Source organism: Alosa pseudoharengus, unplaced genomic scaffold (genome assembly GCF_046254945.1).
Source record: "Alosa pseudoharengus isolate Yale_2024_CS ecotype anadromous, Long Island Sound unplaced genomic scaffold, YU_APseudo_1.1 YU_APseudo_1.1_scf_6, whole genome shotgun sequence".
Taxonomy (NCBI): Eukaryota; Metazoa; Chordata; class Actinopteri; order Clupeiformes; family Clupeidae; genus Alosa; species Alosa pseudoharengus.
The window spans coordinates 26,112,478-26,135,057 of NW_027468848.1; the positions used below are offsets into that span (position 1 = coordinate 26,112,478).

The following is a 22,580-nucleotide window of genomic DNA, read 5'->3' on the forward strand; positions in this document are numbered from 1 at the left end:
AAGCACTCCATGTGTAATGAAAACACTATTTGCATTATCAGGGAGCATTATGAATGACCTCAGTCCAGATTATTTCAAAGCAGAGGTATTCCTCTCCGCACCTGTGGGCTGTGATAGGTCATGGTCCATGATGGCCAAATGGAGGTATGGATGGATGGGAGAGATGCATGGCTGTTCCCCTACAGTAACCTGTACAGCTGTCGGGGTCAAGGCTTCATTATCTCCACCATGAGAGATCATATCAGGAAGGACAGCACAGTCATTTATAACAGACAAGAGATCAGAAGGTGACAGAATAAAAGATTAAGACATACACACATATCTTACTGAGCCACCGAGATGAAATAACTTTTTCCTCACAGGAAAGATTGACATTGAACTGCACTTATGACAATGACATATTAATGTTAATAATGAAATGCATTGCTTAGTTGCAATAATAAGCACTTAGATAAAATACACTTCTTAAATGCTCTTATGGGTCAAAATAATTTATTTCAAAGCAGCATTACCTCAGACAAGTGTACTTTTAGAGGACCATTCCTCTTTTGGTGAAATTTGAATTGATGCATTCTCTGGTCTCTCAGAGAATCCAACATGCCGTAAGTGCCAGGCAAAAGCAAGGTCAGTAAAGTTCTTGGCTGTCAGGGGTCCACTGCCACAATAATTCAGCTTTAAATAGAAATGTAATTACGGCCTTGAGGTGGCCCATCAACATGGCGTGATGAAGGAGGCTGGTAGGGCGGATGGTGGCAGGATTTATTGTTTTATCACTGCAAATCTTAGGGCTGGCTGAGAGATAGGCCTGATCAATTATGCATGCCTCTCCAAAACGGCAAACCTGCTGACGGCATCTCTCCCCATACGGCCAGACGAATCAAAGAGGTGGCTGCCTGCCACAGTCAGAGGGTGCGGGGTGGCTCACGCTGGCTCATTTTCTGCTTGTTTTCCCGATAAATCTGTCTGGTCTGGAGTGCTCCTCTTACAGTTTTAATCTTTAAGACTTATGCCTGAGTGAGCAATACCACTGCCTGCTCCATCCCCATCCATACACCCACCCCTTAATGTTGCTTCTTCTGAAAAGAAAACTCTTTCCTTAAACAAAAAATTTCGGATGACAATTTGGTGTAAATTATTCAAGCTCTTGCTTTATTTATTCCTTGTCTGTCCTTAAAAAACTGCTGTTGAACTCAATCACCCTGGGCAAAGATGTTTTGTGAACTAATAACTATACGAGAATTGGGACTGCTGACAACAAAGATATTTATTTAAGATTTTAAAAAGTGAAAGAACACTTTCCATGAAAAATAGCCTAGTGAAACAGAATACAACAAGATAATTTATATCTAACACTCCACAAAATTAGACTTTGAAATTAGAAAATTAAAAACTTTTAATATGCTCTTCAGTTACACATTCTATGAAATTGATAGCAAAGAGACTCAAAGACATAACCTAAACAAACAAACAAAAACATAACCTGGATGCACAAATACTTATGAGATATTCCCTGGGAGCTTTATTTGGATTAGTTACTTAAACTAATTTCAGATTCAGTTCAACTGGTCATTGATTTAACAGCCCATAATACCATATTAGTTCTATTATGAAATGTATTTCATGCTATGAAAATATTCTATCATGCTCATGTTACACTCAATAATAATCTCCCTCCCCCTCTTTCACACACTCTCTCTCTCCTTCGCTCTCTCGCTCTGTCTCTCTCCCTCATACTCCCCTCACCTACTGCTATATATAGACTTCTGCATTGCAGATGTCCCACAACCCAGAGCTGGAGCCCCGGAGTCCTGTGGAAGCTTACGGTTGGGTCTCACCCAAAATCTGCCACTTCATGGAACAGCCCATACCCCTCCCCTCCCTCGCAAGCAGCACCCCAGCATGACACAGCACACAGACAGAACCAGTACGCCATGACAACAGCAGAACCAAAACCGGTCCTCAATCTGAGAAGGACAAAGCTCCCTCTGGTGGTAGTGTTTTTAGAATAAAGCTGTGCTCTATATTTTGTGCATGGTGCCAGGTAATCTTGAGTCACCTGTTAATAGTGTCTATCATACAGTACTATCATACTGTGGCTGTGACCTCTAAAAAGATAGACATATGTTGAAGTAAGTCTAATTCAGCAGAACTGGGTGACTGGTCATGGCCTGCTCCGGCTGCCACCTCACTGATACATATCTGTCACTTTCACTTACACTAACGCTCACTCATTCACCTCCTCATTTGCTCTCTGATTCGCCTGCGGGCACATGCATCTGCATGCGGCTGGCATCATGCCCGTGCGCTGCTATACAGGACAGTCCGATTACGGGAGCCTGACACAGCACCGCGGTCCGGTTGTCCGGAGGAACGTGAGCCCTTTTCACATGAAGGAGAATCTGCAGACACCTTCAAAGTGGGCGGAAGGGGGGGGGCTTTTGTATGCAGAGTTGCTTGTATGGCTTTACCCATGTCAGCACAAGTCAGGTCCTCTGCGGGCCATAAATTGCCGCAAAAGAGTGGGGTGACCTATAGGGTCTCACAGCATTGGCTGAGCCCCTAGCTAGATTTACAAGCAATTGCAGTGAACATAAGATTTACTCCTTGCCTGCATGCCTGCAGCCTAAGATCTTGGAGTGTTACATAATGCACAAAACAGCTGAGACTGTGACTGCTGAACTGGGGTATGCACTTTGTCTTAAAACAGACCTTCACACAATTTATGGCCAGTGACAAAGTCGTTATCACTGAAGGAGAGGTATTATTTGCTGTATTTTGGTACACTATGTCATTTGTTACAACTATGAAATTTGAGAGGACTAACATGGCTTGTTTAATATACACACCAAGACACTTCTGACAAAGGATTTTATTTTGGCTGTGTTCCAGTACATGGCTAAGATTTGGACTCACAGCAAGGCTTAACTGAACAGATTAAAGAGCATTGTAAAATCAAACAGCTTAGTCATTCAACATTAGTCAATAAATAGTAGATAGACCTATCCCTTAGATTCACACGATAACCAATAAAGGGTTCACAACTAGAGTATGATAAAGGATGCTGATTTTCATATATAATCCCCATGAACGCCCAGGCATTATTTCATCATTTCTGCCCGGGTGTGTCATGGGCCTATAATTCAACAAAACACAGAAGAGGGGAGGTGCCTGCTTGATAACTCCAGCTCATGAAGGCTGCTCTGATGGTGATCCTGTTTTTGCGCACAACAGTTGCTTTGATAGTGATTTTGTTTTTGTTGCTTTGATTCTTTGATTGGCCATTCAGGCTTCTGGCAGAGCATTTAGCCTAGTACCGTGAGGGAGGACCGTCTCATATCCTGGGTAGGCCAGTAGGTGTGTTTGTGGCCACGGCCAGCTGCCAGCTACCTGTGCATTGTGTATCCTGCATCCTGTTGTGCAATGTTAAATAGGCGTGGTGTTTGACTGGCCATGGTGGGAAATCCCTACAGCACAAGGAATTTAACACCTCTCCTGTGTAGGTTTATGTCTGAAAATAGGCCTAGGCCGATGCACAATTATGCAAGATGTGAGCAGAGATTCGTTGTTCCTCTAATGAGCAGTATAGCCTACCAGATTTCATATGTTCCAGGATCATTTTGTCTTGTTTCTTGTGTTAAGCTCACAGATCAGCTCAAACTACCACAACTCAATTCTCAAGGCAGACCTTATGGGGTGCTGAGTGGGCCCACACACAGCCTTCCTGATGGGTAACATAGGCTACATCCCTATGTCATGTTACATATCTGAGTAGACCTATGTTCTTTATGAGACACATATAGCCTAGGTAGGCCTACAATCAAAATCTAATCTGAAATCCAGTAGGCCTAGTTTCGGCTCTAACCGCCTCTCCTAAAATCTCTAGATCCAGTCACTAGGAAAATCCAGTAACCGGAATTGATTAGCCTATCCTCCGGATATTTGCCTTTTTTAAAAATTATAATTTTTCAATGAAATCTTGGTGGCAATTGTGTTAAAAATGGGAAGCATATCATCCTGCTAAAGTGAATAAAGACCCTGAGGTGTTCAGATCCATGGATGGAGTTATACCAGGGGTGTCAAACATAAGGCCCGGGGGCCAGATCAGGCCTGCCAGCAAGATTCAGGTGGCCCCCAGAGAAAAAAAAAGATATTCACATCCAGTTGCGTAATAAGCAATATCTCTATGATAAATTAACCATCCTCAAGAAGGAAGTAGCTGAAAAAACTGACATGGAAGTAGGGTCACTGATATGAGTTTGACACCCCTGAGTTATACAATAGGCCTAATGAAGAGTTTTGCTGTCATCTAGTGTCCGATTTTAGACACAAATAACGGAACACAATTTATCAGGTAGATTGACTAGAACTCGTCTCAAGGTTCTGACTCTTAGTTCGGAAAGAAACCATTTGCATTATATTTTAATTTTGCAATTCGTGGCTATTTTGTTCATTCCATTTTAGGCTACTTTTTAGCCTCTGTAGTTGATGGAACATACTCCCATGCGAGTAGGTGGGGCATGGTATGGACCAGTAGAGTAGTGGGCCGTCGAACGTGACGAGGATGTCAGTCAGTAAACTACAGCAGCTAGCTAGCCAGCTAGCATCTGCCTGAGTGTATGCTTCAGGGAATTCTGTAAAATATAGGCAACTTAGTTCGTTTCTGTGAACCCAACATTGGACTCTTTGTTGTGTGACAGACAGACAAGACAAAATGACAGAACTACGGCATCGCGGCACCACGGAGAACGAGTTACAGCATCAACAATCAGAGGACAAGGTAACAGTTAACACGATAGCCAGCTAGCTTACCATGAATTTACTGTGTATGCCATAAGTCGAGTTAGCAGCTAGCTAATGTTAGCCAATGGATGTAAAATTGGTCATCAATTCGGGTTATTCTAAGACCTCGTCTGGACACAGTGGACAGCTCATACAATCGCTTTTTAGGTAAAATTGAAGGCATTGGAGTAAATGTTTACGTACACGACTTGTATTGTTTGAGCTAGTGGTCTACATACACTTTTGACTTTAGGTAACCTGTCCGCAGTCTTATAACGTTAAGTAGTCTTGGTGGGAGTGTTGTGTTTTATCGCGTTTGCAAGCAGGGACTTGCCTTGTTAGCAATTAAATCATGCCTATGTAGCAATGGCTAGATTCAATTAAATGGAGCGACAGGCTTCTGTGCTTATCCAATATGAACCACTGGCCGTGAATTTTAAGTGGCTAACGTTAGTAAACTTATTAACGTTGGCGAATTACAATTTGTAAGCTTTCCCCACGGACGAACCGTCCGTAAAGTTGTCAACATGTCTCTCCTGTAGGCGAACCGGCTAGACCGCTCGAGGTGACTTGCTGCTATATTTAAAGTAGTTAACTATTATATGTGTCGTGTTCTGAAACCACGAAAATATATGTCTTAATTGGTTCAACCTGGTTGTATCACCAAAGATTTCAAGAAGAAGGTTACTACTCTAAATATGAGAAGGGGCGTGTTTCTTGTGGTAAGTGACTTCACTAGTGAAGGCTGAGATGACATCCACTGTCGACCCAATGTTTATTCATAGAATTGTTTACCTTAGCCACCACTTTCCGTCTAAAACTCTGAACCCACATACCAATGTACTTACTGGTTTAACCAGTAGATATGTAACTAATCAGGCTGTCACTGATGTAGTATGTTATTGCATGAAGTAGTACTTCGAAGGCTGGACTGTCCAAAGATTGTCCTAGTCCACACATTTTTGAAAGTTGTGGGCAACAAGAGTAGCCTACAGATTTTGACATTCAAGTTAGCTCACTATCTTATTATTACAATATTCTATCTTGAAGAGATTTTGAAGTTGACAGAATATATTGTTTGTGGCATCTTGTACCGTGTTGGTTTTGAGTTTGTGGCAACTTTGAGTGAACACTTTTACCCCAGAAAGAAAGAGCTCTTTATGGGTGAGGAAAATGTTCAGCCAAATTAGTGCATCCGTCACACAGGGTTCTGTTTGGAGTTAATTCTGTTAGCAGCCTATGAAGAGTCATGCCTCTTGGGTGTACTAAAGCAGTTTTACTTATCGCTGAACTGCACTGCCTTTTACAGTTGGGCTCACAACGGGGCCCTCTGTTGCCTGGTGCAGTTGGTATGTAAACACACGTGGTAGGCTTATTTAGGTAGAGCTCATCAGGAGTGTATGGCGGATCATCATGCACAACAAACACGTTGATCTTTATCAGTGTTTAGATGTTTCATAGTGAATAATTTGGACTATATTGGTTGTTGTCTTGGCAGTGTAGGAGTTTAAACCAACAGGGATGCAGTCGGATGCCTAAGCCCTGTGGTCATGCATTCATCACAGTTGACACTGACATGGCTATGGCTGTGACACAGCTTCTGCCCCACCAGCTGGACACTATGTTTTTGGCTCCCAAGGGCAATGAAGGACTGTGGGGCTGAAACAGTCAGAAGCTGATCATTTTCCAGGTGCTACACTGTCCAAAGTTCAGTCTTTGATTTCTTTTGAGAAGTGAGGAGATAGACAGCTGGTCTTCCCCTAGCGAGGTATCTTGCTGGAACAGGGGAGGAGATTTTTAGAAAACTTCAACATCAGATAGTACAGAGACAGCCTAGCCTAGAAATGTGTGTCGAATGAGTTTAAATACACTATCTACTCCACCATCAGTTGTGCAAGTTGTGCAGTTTAAGCAGTCAGGTCTGATATGTCCAATTTGACTCAGAAAATAGGGCATGTCTTGAAACATCAAGCACTTGAGGATTCCTACACATGAACGATGCCTTCAGTGGAAAATGTGTCTTACATATCAAAGTTGATTGGATGTTTTCCAGTACCTGTCAAAGCAACAGATGGACAGTCACCAGTATCCCTCAATGACTCATGCTTAAGGGCACAATAGACGGACAAGGAAACAGACATGACATCCCTCGTCCAAACTGATCAGTGGGAGGACAATGCTAGGCCTCACACTGTTTCTCACACATGCACACACGCACATACACACACACACACACACACACACACACACACACACACACACACACACACACACACGCACACACACGCGCACGCATGTACGCACAGACTGACTATTCCCAAGACAGGAAGCCCATAAGGGTCTCCTCAGTTCCTGGAGTGCTATTTGTGGTTTGAGGAGAGCGGAGTGAGTATGGGGGAGGTCTATTTTTAACTTGGGCATCCTGAGTGACAGGATGTGGTCTCCATGGCAACCACTGAGCCTGGAGGTCCCATCAGTCTGATTGAGTGTGTGTGTGTGTGTGTTTATGTGTTTATATAGCACTATTGGGGGGCAAAAAATCCAAGACAGATCTCACAGGAGTGAAAAATAGACAGCAAGGCAGAAGAAGCATGACGGAAATGAAAGCGAGAGGAGATGTGGAAGACGGAGAGAGAAAAAGAGAAATTAAAAGAGGGATGTTGCAGCTGCATATGACTGCTTCTCTCTCTGATGACACAGTTAGGCGGTTGCCATGGAGACGGAGACAGAGACAGGGTCATCTAGATTCATGCCATTTCAGTCTCTGTGGAGCAGACCATTTTAAATGGACCCCAGCACCATCAACACATTTAAAATAAAGCACCATCAGATCCAGGGGACTGAGGCGGGAAATGTAACGTGGAACCATAATGCAGAAATAATATTTTAATGTTACCATTTTGCTGGGGTGATGGTATCAGAGGGAGCTCGAAAATTCCCCACCTCCAAAGTGGGGAATGACAGCAAAAAGTCTGAGAACCACTTGCCTAATGCAATATGTTTTAGTAATTACAATCAGCATCATTTTTTGCAAGGTTGTTTCCTCCTTCCCACTCTATTTTTAGGCCTCCTCTCAGATTGAATCAAGCGACCAGTCGATCCCTAATCTCACGCATATATTAACCACTGCACTAATGCTCATGTGCGGTTTCCTCAGGTGTAAACCTTTCATCTAATAGCACATCTCTACTAATTGCTTTTCATTTCAGCCTCAGTTGGTGAGGCTGTGCATTTATTAGTTTCAGAGCCTGCTAGATTTGTTGGACAGTTGAGATGCAACTCAACTTGAGTGGCTTATGTATTTGTAGAGGTGTCTAAGTGACACTCTTATGTGTCAGTCATTATGAGTGTATATTTCCCAAACTTCCAGTACTGTGACAATAGCACTAAATGATTTGGTTGGCATGTCTTCTCTCTGTGCAGGGCTCAGACACAGAAGGACGGGCTGATGGTGCGTCAGACTCTGAGACCAAAGCCGATGCTGGCATGCCTGAGGTCCCCGCTCCTGCTGACGACACACCGGAGGTCCTCAACAAGGCCCTGTCAGGACTGTCGTCAAGGTGATGCCTTACATTACATTTACATTTATTCATTTATCCAAAGTGACTTACATATCAATTGTATTATGAGGGCTATTGTCACTGGAGCAACTCAGGGTTAAGTGCCTTGCTCAAGGGCACAATAGTGGAGGGCAGGAGTTGAACCCACAACTTTTCAGCCTGCTGCATGCTAGCCCAGCTCCTTAGCCACTATGCTATCACCGCCCCACCAATGCAAATACGTGGCACCTCCTTTTATGAGTCTACTTGAGTGTTGTGCCACTGCTCATGAAGAGTGTGTGTGTGTGTGTGTGTGTGTGTGTGTGTGTGTGTGTGTGTGTGTGTGTGGTCTTCCTCAAGTAAATTGGGTGTGAAATTACATGCTATGTCCTCTATGAAATGTTGCTGTTATTTATATGAAATATGGCAGACTTGGTGTGTTGTGTGGTATGTATCTATCAGGCCTGACTCTTTATACTGACGCTTTATACTGACCTGCTGTTTTTCTGCTGCTGGGGGGGGGGGGGGTGTTGGTTGATTATCTGCTCAGTATGTTGAAACACTGCTCATTGTACTGAGCCTGAGTGTGCACACACACACACACACACACACACACACACACACACACACACACACACACCTCACCCGACGGCAGCGCTTGATAAATGGAGCCATCTCTCATTGATCTGTCTCTTCTCTTCCCTTCTATCGCTCTCCGTTTCTTATTCCCTCCGTCCTCTATCTATTAGTCTCCACCTCTGCCTGTGCTCTGTCCACCGCTTGAAGTCTCTATTTCTCCCTTCTCTCCTATTTGTATGCCACTCTGTCCTCTCGCTCGATGTCCGCCTCTCTCTCCCTTTTCTCCGCTGCTGTTATTTTGTGCCTTTCTTTCACTCCTTCTCTGTAAGGGGTGATGATACATGGCGGAGCAACTTTTTGAGCAGTGTTACTTGACAGTTGTGTGACCGGTTCTTGTTTATGTTTGGATGATTGTAACAAATTACCCACTGATTAAAGATCTCCAGAAAAAAAAAAAAGTGGCTAAACAACATCACTCAGTAACGTTGCCAGCCAATATTGCTCAAATGCTGTTTAAAAGACTCATCTGTTTAACTTGTATCTAACTGATTAATTCTTACAGAGTAGTGGTTTGTAAGTGTATGGCTATTATTATTACTGTTTAATGCCACTTAGCCTATTACTTCTTTATTTAGGCTAATAATGTTAATGTAATGTCTATTGGTGTCACTCTAAGTCACTTTGGACAAAAGTATCTGATAAGAACTATAAACATAAACCTAAACAAACAGTTGATCTGTGTATCATGGCCTAACTCCCTCCTCTGTGTTTTTCTCTCTGTGTGTCCTTAGATGGAGGAACTGGTGGGTGCGGGGCATCCTGACTCTGGCTATGATATCCTTCTTCTTCTTCATCATCTACCTGGGCCCCATGGTGCTGATGATGATTGTGAGTGACCGCAGGCGCCCTGCACTCTCTCACACACAGGGAGGGAGGGTCATTAACCATGGCAGCATGGCCTTTGGCTGGTCCATGAAAAACAACATAATTATCAGCCCACGCCTGATTAGTAGTCATGTGTAATTATTCTGTGCTGTAAGGGTGATGCTTATTGGCAACAAAGAGTAGTGAATGGTTTCTGTAGTGCAAGGAATGATGAAAGCTGTGGATGCTGAGTATTTATTGTGGCTACTGAATACCATGACATTATAGTGACTATTTTTGTTGGTGTTAAAAATGCATTGTTTGACAGTCGCAGTTCAGGTTTACTCGGGTTCCTACAAGTGCAGGGGTACAGTTAGGCACGCATCGATGACTCACTGTCAGCTCTGCGTTGTCAGACTAATCAATTAGAGCAGAATGAAAAAAAAACATTCACCCACACATATTAACAGACATTCTCTCTCTCTCTCTCTCTCTCACACACACAAAAACACACACACACACACACACACACACAGTACCCCTAATGTTTTCCCTCCCCCCTGGTGTGTAAAAGGCTGTGCCAGTGTGAAGATGGCGGTGTGATTGAGCTGCTCACTGGGCCATGACTAGAGGCCACAAGAGAAGGAATCTGTTCTCTGTGTCACATGATGCTCTTTGCAGTCCAGTCAAACTGACCCCCTCAGTCACCATTAGACCAGCCTGAAATGGAACCTTTACCTCCGAGTTGTCTGTCTGTCTGTCTTAATTTATCCTATGTAGTGCTTAAGAAAAAAGCTATGGATTGATAATGAATTACTCTCCTTCAGTTAGTTACAGCCCTATAAATCTTTTGAAATTGAAACATCTGGATATTTGCACATGTTGCATCTTGATTGCAGCTAATTATTCAGTAAACATCTGAACATTTGGATGCATTGTTTAGGTTACAACTGATGTACAGTTGTTTAGATTTACAACTGCACTTCTTCTTCGTCCTCTTCTCTGTAGGGAATAGTTAAAATCACTTGGAAAACTCATTGTGTCCTTCCAGCATGGTGTGTGTGACCCACATAACACTGTGTTCCCTGTGCAGGTGCTGTGTGTCCAGATCAAATGCTTTCAGGAGATCATCACCATCGGCTACAGCGTGTACCACTCCTACCACCTGCCTTGGTTCAGGACGCTCAGCTGGTGAGGCCTCACCTTCTGTCGTCTCTTCACACCCAGCATCCCTCTTTCTCTCTCTTTCTCTCTCTCTCTCTCTCTCTCTCTGTTTCTCTTTCTCTTTCTCTGTTTCACACACTCCCTCTCTGTCTGGGTCTCTCTCCGTCTGACCTCTGTGAAAGAAGAAATAACAGTAGCAAGGCTATGGTCACATGTTCACACTCTCCAGGCAGTTTCTGACAGGGTTGGGTTGTGGTGTGAAGAACACTATAGTCAGTTTTCATATAGATGATGTAAGGGTTACACAGGTAAAAATGGTGTTTTCTTTAAAAAAAAATATTATTCACACATTTTATTTGAAGACGTAGCTGCAAGTCCGTGTTTTGAAATCTTTCTGGCAGCCCAGGAAATCATCATGTTTATAATCATCATGTTTATAATTTTCCTCTTCACTCAGCTGCCTCTGTTTCCCCCAGTAAAAAGGTAATGCACATAGGATATAAATGTCCTCCAGATGTGTAGAATTGGTCTTCCCCTAGCTGTTGAGTGCTTCAACTCTTTGACAACTTCATTGAAATTTTAATTGTAGGAATTCCTTCAGAATTAGAACCATCCCTGTAGGCTACGCAGCCACTCCCTAGCAATGTCTAGCAGGTTTAAAGTTATAACTAAAGAATTTAAGTTGTTGTGTGGTGCCATACACTGTGTATATGTGCTGTGCTCACACACACACACACACCGGACGTGTGAGCCCACAAAGTGACTGAACGTGTCGTTGAACAGCCACCTGTGATCTTAGTGGCCCATTCGAACGGGCGGCTGCTGACGTCTGACTCCCACCCCACCCTGACAGGTACTTCCTGTTGTGCGTGAACTACTTCTTCTACGGTGAGACGGTGACGGACTACTTCTTCGCACTGGTGCAGCGCGAGATGCCACTGCGCATCCTCAGCAAGTATCACCGCTTCATCTCCTTCGCCCTCTACCTCACTGGTGAGCCCCGCCAGTGGACCATTCACAAGCACACCACACGTGATGCACTAATACATACTCACACACACACGCACACAAGCACACACACACGCACACATGCACACACACACACACAATTGCACAGTGCCTTCATAGTTTAACCTCCATGGTTATTTATAGCACCTAACTACAGAGATTCTGCCAGAAAAGTGACACTCAGTGGCAAAATCAGAACTCAGACCTTATTTGGCTAAAAGCATAGCATTTTGCTCGGCATTCAAGGATGTGATTAGTGCATCAATTCTGTTTTCCCTAATGGAATGACAAAGCTATGTCTTAAGAGACTAAGCTTTTAGAAACAGCTTAAATAGCGTAAGTTCAGTGTAGCTGTTCTAGAGTGTGTTAAGAGTGTTTGATGTTATCTTTTGTGTGCTGAGGCAGTGTATGGAGGGGGTGGAGCAGGATGCGGTCAGCTGCTCTGCTCTGCTGAGCTCTGTGTGTGTGTGTGTGTGTGTGTGTGTGTGTGTGTGTGTGTGTGTGTGTGTGTGTGTGTGTGTGTGTGTGTGTGTGTGTGTGTGTGTGTGTGTGTGTGTGTGTGTGTGTGTGTGTGTGTGTGTGTGTGTGTGTGTGTGTGTGTGTGTGTGTGTGTGTGTGTGTGTGTACGCGGGTGCACGACTCTGTCTGAAACCTCAGGAGGCTGCGTCTCAAACCCGCCCTTCTCTCGGTTTCCTCCCTTCTGCAGATTTCCTGCTGTCTCAGGCCTCGCGCTCCCCTCACCTGTCTCCCCTTTCTGTCTCACTCCGCTCCAGTCTCTCACTCCTCTCCAGTCCCTCACTCCTCTCCAGTCCCTCACTCCTCACTCCTCTCCAGTCCCTCACTCCTCTCCAGTCCCTCACTCCTCTCCAGTCTCTCACTCCTCTCCAGTCTCTCACTCATGTCTCACTTCACTCACTCCATTTTGAAAGATCTAGGTGTCAGTCAGTGTGCCAGACATATCTCTCCATTCACTCCAGCACTTACTTACGAATGGGTCATTCTGTGTCAAATCAGATAAGGTTGTTGCTGCACCGTCTCAGATTTTGTTCAAACCTTGTCTATATCAAGAATGGGTTCCAAAACCAAGGCCTATAAAATATTTCTGTTCAAATCCTATGTCTTCATATAATTTTCAGCCCCTGAAATTACCTGTTTTACAGCCTGAAAATCACATGGTCTGGTAAGCCTCCATAACAAGGCATTTCTGAGAGTGTAAAAATGATACAACATCAAGGGTGAAAACATGTATGAAAACATTGGAGTTTAACAAAAATAGGTCTTAGTTTTAGGACCTACTGTAAATATTAGGTAGGCAAACTTTGAGTAAAATCTGAGGTGGTGTAGCAACCATTTTCCTGGATTTTGTCTGATTTGACACGGAATTACTCTAATACAAATGGAAAACCTAAATTAGTTAGTTATCTAACTCTTTTTTTACATCCATTCCCTGTAATTCCGACAGACATCTAGATGTGCTATGATCTCAAATCTGAACGCATAATGACTGAGTGATCCTAGCTAGTCTAAGATGACAAATTTGGGCTCTGTTTGGAGTTATTTTGTCTCTGCCTCATCCTGCTAATGTCCCAGTCTATAGTTCCCTCCTGCAGCTCTCTGTAATGTGCAGTGAAGGCTGCTCTAAGCCAGCCAATTGCTGCTGTTACGGTAATGATGCTGTCAGGACATACAGGCAGTTTGTTCTTCTAAAAGAGCCGCGCTGATTAATTTCCTGTCTCAGCTTTCTCTGCCCATTGCTGGTGTTATTGCGCTTGTGTAATTGAGTGGAGAGAGGTTTTTTTATGGTTCTTTGTGTGTGTGTGTGTGTGTGTGTGTGTGTGTGTGTGTGTGTGTGTGTGTGTGTGTGTGTGTGTGTGTGTGTGTGTGTGTGTGTGTGTGTGTGTGTGTGTGTGTGTGTGTGTGTGTGTGTGTGTGTGTGTGTGTGTGTGTGTGTGTGTGTGTGTGTGCGCGTGCATGTACATATAAAGTGGTGATATCAAGGATAAACACAAGGCTTGGTTTTTCTGTCATCTGGACCGGATGGTTGGAGAGATGTCATCTGGATGAGGAAAGGATTCTTGGCTTTTATAAGCGGCTTTGTCTTGGGATTTGTATCTACCTTCAGACCGACAACACAATCTCAAAGCTGCCACACTGTGATCTGTCCTTTAGCGAGATGGTGGGGGAGATGGAGATGGCTTTTTTTCTCCCTTAATGCAGAACGGCCACAGCTGGTTCATTTGTCTTGCTAAAAGCTCTGCTTACATTCTCTGAGGTGTAGAGATCCTATGTCTGAACAAGAGTCATTTTATTCTGCATTTGTTGATAAATGATACTGGAATGCTGGTACGATAATACATATGAAGCAGATTACACTATTAATATAATACATACTGTATGGAATATAATACATCTGGAGCAGATTACACTATTAATATAATACATATGGAATACAATACATGGGAAGTATGTATACACTGGGAAGTATGACACCTGTGTTACATCTATGACCTTTTACACACTTAGACATTCTTGCTGAGCGACACTGTTTTCTTGTAGCTTAGCTACAGTAACTTTGTAACCTTCATATAAAGTTGTTTGGACGTGCTGTGCCAGATTTGATAAACAAAGCCAATCTAGGATAAGACTGTCAGTTTAAGTGATCCAGTTCTCCTAAACCGAGTGCATCTTTCCCTGTCTCTATTCCAGGCTTTTGCATGTTTGTGCTGAGCCTGGTGAAGAAGCACTACCGCCTGCAGTTCTACATGGTGAGTGGAGGATGCTGCTGCGTTATTGATGGGGCTCATAATAGCACACACACACACTCTCTCTCTCTCTCTCACACACACACACACACACACACAGGGCTTGGCTCTGGCCCAGGAGCTGCAGGCCCGCCATCATGCAGTGAAGGCTGCCTCTGGGCCCTGTAAACCAGGACAGGAGCATACTGAGATAAAAAAACACAAACATACGCACTGACTTTGACCATCCGTCTTGCATGCACAGCCCAAACATAAGTTGTACAAGTGCAGTTTCTCGATCAATTTCACAGACCATTTAATACCTAAACTTGTGCTTTTAATTGCACACACACGCTACATTTCACAGTAAACTTTTCAAATGTATATATATCAGGTACTAGAGCCCACTTATTCACATGATTGCCCCTTATTTTGCATTGTTTTACATTGACTATATGCCCCTGTCACTGTGTCCCAATTCTTTGGTATGTGACTCACCTTTCTCTTAAGGAAGGAAAAGATTTTGACACCATTGTTAACACTCTGCCTCTTCCTCCCTCCTCTCTTCCTCTCTCCCGCCTCCCCTTCTTCCATTTTTAACCGCCAGTTTGGCTGGACTCACGTGACCCTGCTGATTGTGGTTACCCAGTCTCACCTCATCATTCATAACCTCTTCGAGGGAATGATCTGGTAAAGTCCTCATTTCACCCTCTAACGCACACCTGCATAGATAGTCGTATGGGTTATAATGGATAAATGTGCTCCTGTTGTATATGTTATATGAAAACAAATCACATCACACGGTCAGATCGATTGATCTCTCCATTTGAATGGTTGACCAGGCTAGTAGAGTTATCAGAGTAGCAATTTGCTCTTTTATGGTGTTCTGCTCTGGTGATTCCTGTTGTAACTCCTCTCTTGTCCTCTTCCTTCCAGGTTTATTGTGCCCATCTCCTGCGTCATCTGTAACGACATCATGGCCTACATGTTTGGCTTCTTCTTCGGACGCACACCACTTATCAAGGTAGAGGAATGATCTGGGCTCTGTGCATGGCTCACACAAACCTGATTAATGTCTGACAGTGTTTCCTCTATGTTGATTTGGTAGTGGCGGGCCCCCACGGTTTAATTTTCTTCCCCCACGGTATCAGAAATGGGGCAGACGTACAATAGTCGCAGTTGCCTTTCAAAATTCATTGTGCAGACCTGTTGTAGATTCTTCAAATATACAGCTCAATCACAACTGAAAATAATGCCTCATTGTGTGTGAATAGAGGTGAATACATATAATTGTTTGTGTTGCAGCGAAGTGTCAGTTGTCAGTTCCGAGGGACGGGAGGACGGTGGGGGTGGGGGGGGGGTGGTTCGGACAGGCCTGCCCCCACTGCTTAAAAAAATCCTAGAGGAAACACTGTCTGACTATTGTCAGTCCTGATGTCTGGTAAAGATGTGCGCTTTTATCTGTACCCTCCACTGGCTTATCAGGGCTTATTGTTGACTCACTCTCCTTGTTTCTCTCTCTCTCTTTCTTTCCTAGCTGTCTCCCAAGAAGACGTGGGAGGGTTTCATCGGAGGCTTCTTTGCCACTGTTGTGTTTGGGATTCTGGTAAGCAGCAGATTCTGGTAAGGCCTCAGAGACGATAGTACGTCAGACTGCGAGAGACACTGTGCCCTCCACTCCCACACAGTGCCGTTCACTATATACCGTTTTTCACCAGAAAAAGCTCAACTACACAACGGTGAAGAACAACAGAGGGGTAGTTAGACCACACACAGAGTAGAATAGGGAAAATGTACATACAGTAATGAAAACATTTCAGTCAATTTGCAGGAACAAGTAGCAAGTCATGTCGGGTTTAAATGTAAATTATTCGGATGTGTTATTACATTCTAGCTGAATGTGCCTGATAAACAAAGTCTAATTGTTCTCTATAGATTTTGTGAGAGTGCCTGGAATCGATATAAAACAAATTAAGAAGTCATTTGTTCTTGTTTCTTAAAAGCAAGTAAGAAGAAGAAGAAAAATTATATATTTTCTATGTTGTGTCTCCTCTTGCCTTTGGCTTTCCTATGTGATAGCGGATTACAGTTACTTTGTCTCCTATTGCCTCTAGCTTTCCTATGTGATGGCGGGTTGTAGTTACTTTGTGTGTCCGGTGGAGTTCAACAATGACACCAACAGCTTCACAGTGGACTGCATTCCCTCTGAGCTGTTTCAGCTGCAGGACTACACCCTCCCCACTGTCTTGGAGTCCATCACTGGCTGGGTACGGAGTCCTGATACAGCCCCCATACACCATACTTATGCTACATACATGATCTAAGTAGTATACCGGTATTTTCACTGGTTTGCAGTCCTGTTGATTTAGTTTGTTGTCACAGCACGAAAAAACGTTTTCTTATTTTTCTTAGTGAGATATCTACTAGTTATTATTTACTTCCTGAGGTGATATTTTGCCAGAAAGATCTAAAACCATACTTATACATTTTGAATGAATCCTTTCACCTGTCAATATTTTCAAACCACATATCTCCCTTATAATCATCTTCTTGTCTCCAAGGACGTAAGAGTTTGACGAGATGTTCTAAAGTCCTGTTTGTGTGATGAACTAACGAGCCTCGTTTCTCTCTCCACAGTCCACTGTGCGTATGTACCCGTTCCAGATCCACACCATCGCCCTGTCCAGCTTCGCCTCCATCATGGGACCCTTCGGAGGCTTCTTTGCCAGCGGCTTCAAAAGGGCCTTCAAGATCAAGGTGGGTGGTCTCTCCTTCATCTCCAGGTAGTCCTTGGGCCACCCGTGTAGAAGTCGAGCACTTACAAGTGACTTTATTTTTCCGCTCCAGTCCCAGTTCACTGCCACAGCATACCTCTTAATCCAATCTTGGTACTCTTAAGAGATCTACTCCGTACTACTTAGTCCTAACCCTAAAACGCATGGCCCCAGTGGACAGATGTTCCCCTCTGATTCGATAAGTTGAGTCAGGTGTAGTGTAGTGTAACCTGATTACTGTTGGCCTGGAAGTCAACTCTGCTGCTGTGTGGATCTCCAGTTGGAGGATTGGGCACCCCGGTGTTGCCTGTGCTCTTTCCCAGAACTCCTCTGTAGGGAGTAGGGACTGTCCCAGTTAGCTCTCGCACGGAGCCCTATGTATGTGTGACTGTATGTCTGTGTGTCTGCCTGTCTGTCTGTCTGAGTCTGTGTGTCTGTGTCTGCGTCTGTGTGTCTGCTTGTCTGAGTGTCTGTGTCTCTGTCTGTCTGTCTGTCTGAGTCTGTGTGTGTGTGTCTGCCTGTCTGTCGGTCTGTCTGTCTGTCTGAGTCTGTGTGTGTGTGCCTGCCTGTCTGTCGGTCTGTCTGTCTGTCTGAGTGTGTGTGTGTGTGTCTGCCTGCGCACTCCTATCCCAGTAACCAACTTTAGCGATTCCCGCCTGTCCCACCCTCTCTGCTTTCCTGCAGGACTTTGCCAACACGATCCCAGGCCACGGTGGCATCATGGACCGCTTCGACTGCCAGTACCTCATGGCCACGTTCGTCAACGTCTACATCGCCAGCTTTATCAGGTACCACTGCTGTCACTGATGCTCATGATGGGCTTATAATGACATGTCAGTTAGAGGATTATCAGGTGAATGAATGAATCAGGTCAATGAATGAATTATGTGAATTAATGAATGAATGAGTAAATGATCAGGTGAATGAATGAATGGATAAATAAATAAATGAATGAATGTGTGAATCAGGTGAGTGAATGAATCAGATGAGTGAATAGAAGGTAAGTGGATGGATCCTGACCGCATCCCTCCTTTTGGTTCCGTCTCTCTCCCCCCAGGGGACCGAATCCCACCAAAGTGATCCAGCAGCTGCTGGCCCTGCGCCTGGACCAGCAGCTCTACATCTTCAACTCGCTCAAGACCCACCTCACAGAGAAGGGCCTGCTGCCTGCCGGGGAGGAGGTGGCCTAGGAGGCCCAGGAGGTGCCCTCTCGCCTCAGGGTTGATGGGGGAGGAGGGCGGAGGAGGGGGAGGAAGAGGAGGAGACCATCCTGGGTGGATGGTGGAGGTCAGGTGGAGGTGGTGGTGGTGGTGGTGAAGAGATCATGAACACAAACGAAGAGAGAGGCAGACAAGTCTGACCAACACCCCCCCCAAAACCAACCCTTAACTAAAGCCTTTGGGTCATTCCATTTAGTGTGTGTGTCTGTGTGTGTGTCTGTGTGTGTATGTGTGTGTGTATGTGTGTGTGGCTGGCTGGCTGTCAGGAGACCCATGTGGTCACGCCTCCGTCTCTGAATGTGTTGTCTGAATGTTTATGTTGTTTGTCGTTATTTGTCAGTGTTTCTTTGGCTTGTCACTGTATATTTTTGTGTTGATGTTTCTTCCATATGTCAGGTAGAGCACAGTATATAACTACAGTGCAAAGTGCACAAAACACTCACGCTCCTGAAGTCAGCTATACATTTCCACACGTATACAGTTACAGAACAATATAATATACTCCTATGTGTGAAATATTTTATGGTACATTGCTTTTATTTTTTACCTTTGTTTTAATGCACTGCTCCACAAGCCCACACCTTCACTGTCTTTGTTCAAATTTTATTTGCTTTGTGCTCCATTTTTTTGTTGTTGATGTCAAATTTTTTGTTGTTGATTAGTATTAGTTTGGTCAGGGATTTTAGAATCCAGTATTTTCTGTCCGTTTGGTGAGCTAACTGTCAAACCTCTTGACCTCTGTGACTCCCTGTTACTCTCTTTCTGTCTTGTCTTTCACACAGTGCTCAGAGGTCCTAGTCATGTCTGTAGAAGAGCGTCACGTAGCTTCTAGCGAGAGGTTGCGTTCATTCGGTTCATTCGGTCCATTCGAGGTTGCGTTCCTTCAGGCTGCAGCGGATGCACTAAGCTTTGGAGTCCTGGTGGATGAGCATAGATTGGCTAATGTTATGGAGTAGCATAATGGAAGTGTTGTGCCATGCTGTGCTGATGGACAGTGCTTCTTTCTGGAGCACTGATGCAGTGTTAGACCATTGAGCGATCACCAACTGACATGAACAACACATAACTTGATGGAAATCTCGTCCTGACATGGGGGTTTTCTCATCTGTCTGTTTGTCTATCCTCCTTCCCTTCCTTCCTCCCTCCCTCCAGTCGTAGCCCCACCTTCTAATTAATGTTGTGAAGGAACGATAGCAGGATGGTCTCTCCCATTCCTCCATCCTCCTATTGTTCCTTCACAAAATTAATTAGAAGGAGGGGCTAAGACTGGAGGGAGGGAGGAAGGAAGGGAGGATCGACAAAAAGACAGATGAGAAAACCCCATCGTTATGTTTTATGGAGGTGTCTTGCGTAGCACGTATCAGGGATGTAGCGGTGGAAAAACATCCACGTCTGTTGCTGCGGTGTTACAGATTTGCAGATGACTCTGTGCTGACCAGATTCAGGGATGCTCTCAGTCGTGAGATGGAACTTGAATGTAAAGAGGGAGATGGCGTTTGCGGCCCTGGCCCTGTACTCAGACTCAGGGGTCATGACCCCGAGTTATATCTAGTGTTGTATCTGCAGTTAAGCTGTCCTTGTATCAGATGCTTATAAGTGTTAGCGAACTTGCCTGTCATTTCATTCATATTTATTACGAGTGAAGATCTATTTCTACTGATCCATTCAGAAAGAATAGTGTATGTCATTAAAATGTCTTGTTTACATTAGATATTTTTAGTTCATGGGTCGATTTATTTTTTATTTTTTAAATTAGGATAGCTAACAGACAGTTACTACAGACTACCTAATATATATACTTATTTATATATGTGATGGGTGAAACCAAGAGACATGTATATGGCGTTGAAAATTGCTTCAGCCTCTCTGTAGCTGTATAGCATGTGCTATAAATGTGTTAGCTGAGCTGAATAAGATTATGTCGCTATCATATGTTCTGTACATTTCTGAAGGGACCATTCTCCAAACTATCCAGAGGCCCTGTGAATCCAGCCCATGGAAATCGGATGGCTTGAATGCGATTCAGAAGCCCCCAGGTTCACACGCTGTCTTAATGACCCACTGTGATCCTGTGCCATGTTAAAGGGATGATTGTCTCAGCGTGAACCAAACGTGATCTTAAAAAATGATCCCCACCAATTTCACTGCCATACGATTAGTCTATTTTTACAGCTAGTATTAGGATCCACTGCCACTTAACAACATGGAACCATCCAGCATGTATCCTCTGTGTACTAGGTCTCAAAAGCTATTTACCACTGCCCCAACTAACTTCAGTCATCAGTCATGTTTGCCAGACCAGTCTGTTGAGCAGGTGTTTTATGGGGTTTGTTGATCTGGATGAGATTTTGTGTGAGAATGCTGCATGCTCACTCATTTGCCTCAGTTGTCAGTGAAACGGAAAGAGTTGCAGTTACACATTTAAGCCAGAGCTTGTAGCTAATGCTGATGTGTAGCCAATGCTTTGACTCAAGAAAGGAGACGGTAAAAAAAAATGTGGCTTTGTCTTTTCTGTTAGTGCAACAAGGCTATTAACATCAAGAGGCAGCTTTTTGACTCAGGATTGTTCCCTGATTTAAGAGATGGGCAACGTGAGGTGTTGAAAATAGGTGTCATAGGACAGTTTCCCCAGAATCTGTATTTTGTTGTTACGAATTTGTTTAGTTATTTTTGTATAGGTATGATGACTGAGATTCATTTTTCTCTCCCAAAACAGCAAGCCATAACTTAGCAAGGGTTGGCTGTGAGACGTTTTGTATGTCCAAGAATGATTCTGCCAAATAATCCAAGTCGGGGGATATTATTTCACATGCTAAGAACACAATGAATTTGTTTATTAATTGTTCATTTTCTGCCACCTAGATTATGAAGACGTACTGTGGCTAACAAAGGGTAAGCGCCACGGTCATATTGCTTAGCAGGGCGGCCACAACGCTACAGGTGCGCACAGAAAAAGGCCTGGTTATTTTACTCACTGGTGTACCCCACTGCCATTCATACTGTATTTACAGAAAAAATATCAACTGTTTGTTCTTATTTCAATATTATGTTGATTATTAAGGTGTCATGTGCTCTTTTCCTTTTTGTAAACCTTTAAATGGTGTAAGGAAATCAACATGTTATTTGTGATTATATTAAATGGGTTTTTAAATATGATGGTGCAGAATTTTTTTTTTTAGATTGTGTGGCTTATTTGTTCATTGGTAATTTTGTTGCTATTTGCATTTTGTTGGGCAAAATTGTATAGCAGAATATATAGAATATACTATAGAGAAATATTTATATGTCCTTGTATAAAGTTATTGCTTTTCTGTCTGTGGTTATACTGTATGTCTAAGTTGAGTAATTTTTTGTGTTTTTGCAACTCTGTGATTTGTGCCACCTTTGTCAAAGTGCTATTCGGTAGCAGTGTCATGGATTAATAAAATAGAACTTTTGATGTAAGTTCATGCTACTTAAAATGGCAAGTAAATACTTGAGGGTCACCAATATAAAGGCAAACTTTAGTAGGAATTGATATGGCACTGATTGTTTGGGAGCTGATAGCAGTGGTTTACCCATAGATCCCCACTAGGGGGCAATCTTGCATCCAGAGAGACTACTTACTACAGCATCCAGCAGCACCGCCATAGAGAGCTGACATGGTGGTTCAGTCCCTGCAGATATCTTTATGGACACGTTCCCCATCGTAGTGTTGTATGTGTTCTGAGGTACACTGTCTTCTGCTTGCTGGAAGTGTTTATACCTGAGTATTTAGCCCACAGGTATTGCTTCAGATGTTTTCAGTTCATTTGAACAAGTGAAATATTCCATCATGCGTTCTCTGCTTTGGGTTAGACTTAACATCGGTTGCCTTTGTGAGGGACTGATCATTTCTGTTTTACACATTAAACATTATAATTATTCTCATTA

The 22,580-nt window shown here is 43.6% G+C and overlaps 1 protein-coding gene across 1 annotated transcript; it reads left to right on the forward strand.

The window, feature by feature from the left end:
• Positions 1-4,577: 4,577 nt before the first annotated feature.
• Positions 4,578-19,885, forward strand: cds2 (CDP-diacylglycerol synthase (phosphatidate cytidylyltransferase) 2). Its single transcript, XM_076270244.1, has 13 exons — positions 4,578-4,777; positions 8,203-8,339; positions 9,689-9,785; positions 10,855-10,952; positions 11,779-11,918; positions 14,640-14,698; positions 15,282-15,364; positions 15,611-15,698; positions 16,212-16,280; positions 16,789-16,941; positions 17,312-17,431; positions 18,133-18,236; positions 18,506-19,885. The coding sequence occupies exons 1-13, from the start codon at positions 4,712-4,714 to the stop codon at positions 18,636-18,638; spliced, it is 1,347 nt and encodes a 448-aa protein (XP_076126359.1). The 5' UTR covers positions 4,578-4,711; the 3' UTR covers positions 18,639-19,885.
• The last annotated feature ends 2,695 nt before the right edge of the window (positions 19,886-22,580 follow it).

What these genes read in the sequence shown, in the direction of transcription:
- cds2 (XM_076270244.1), top strand. Translation starts at nt 4,712, where the DNA reads ATGACAGAACTACGGCATCGCGGCACCACGGAGAACGAGTTACAGCAT. An exon ending in TGGTTCAGGACGCTCAGCTG is followed by an intron (nt 10,953 to 11,778) that starts GTGAGGCCTCAC and finishes CCACCCTGACAG; the next exon opens with GTACTTCCTGTTGTGCGTGA. An exon ending in CTCTTCGAGGGAATGATCTG is followed by an intron (nt 15,365 to 15,610) that starts GTAAAGTCCTCA and finishes TCTTCCTTCCAG; the next exon opens with GTTTATTGTGCCCATCTCCT.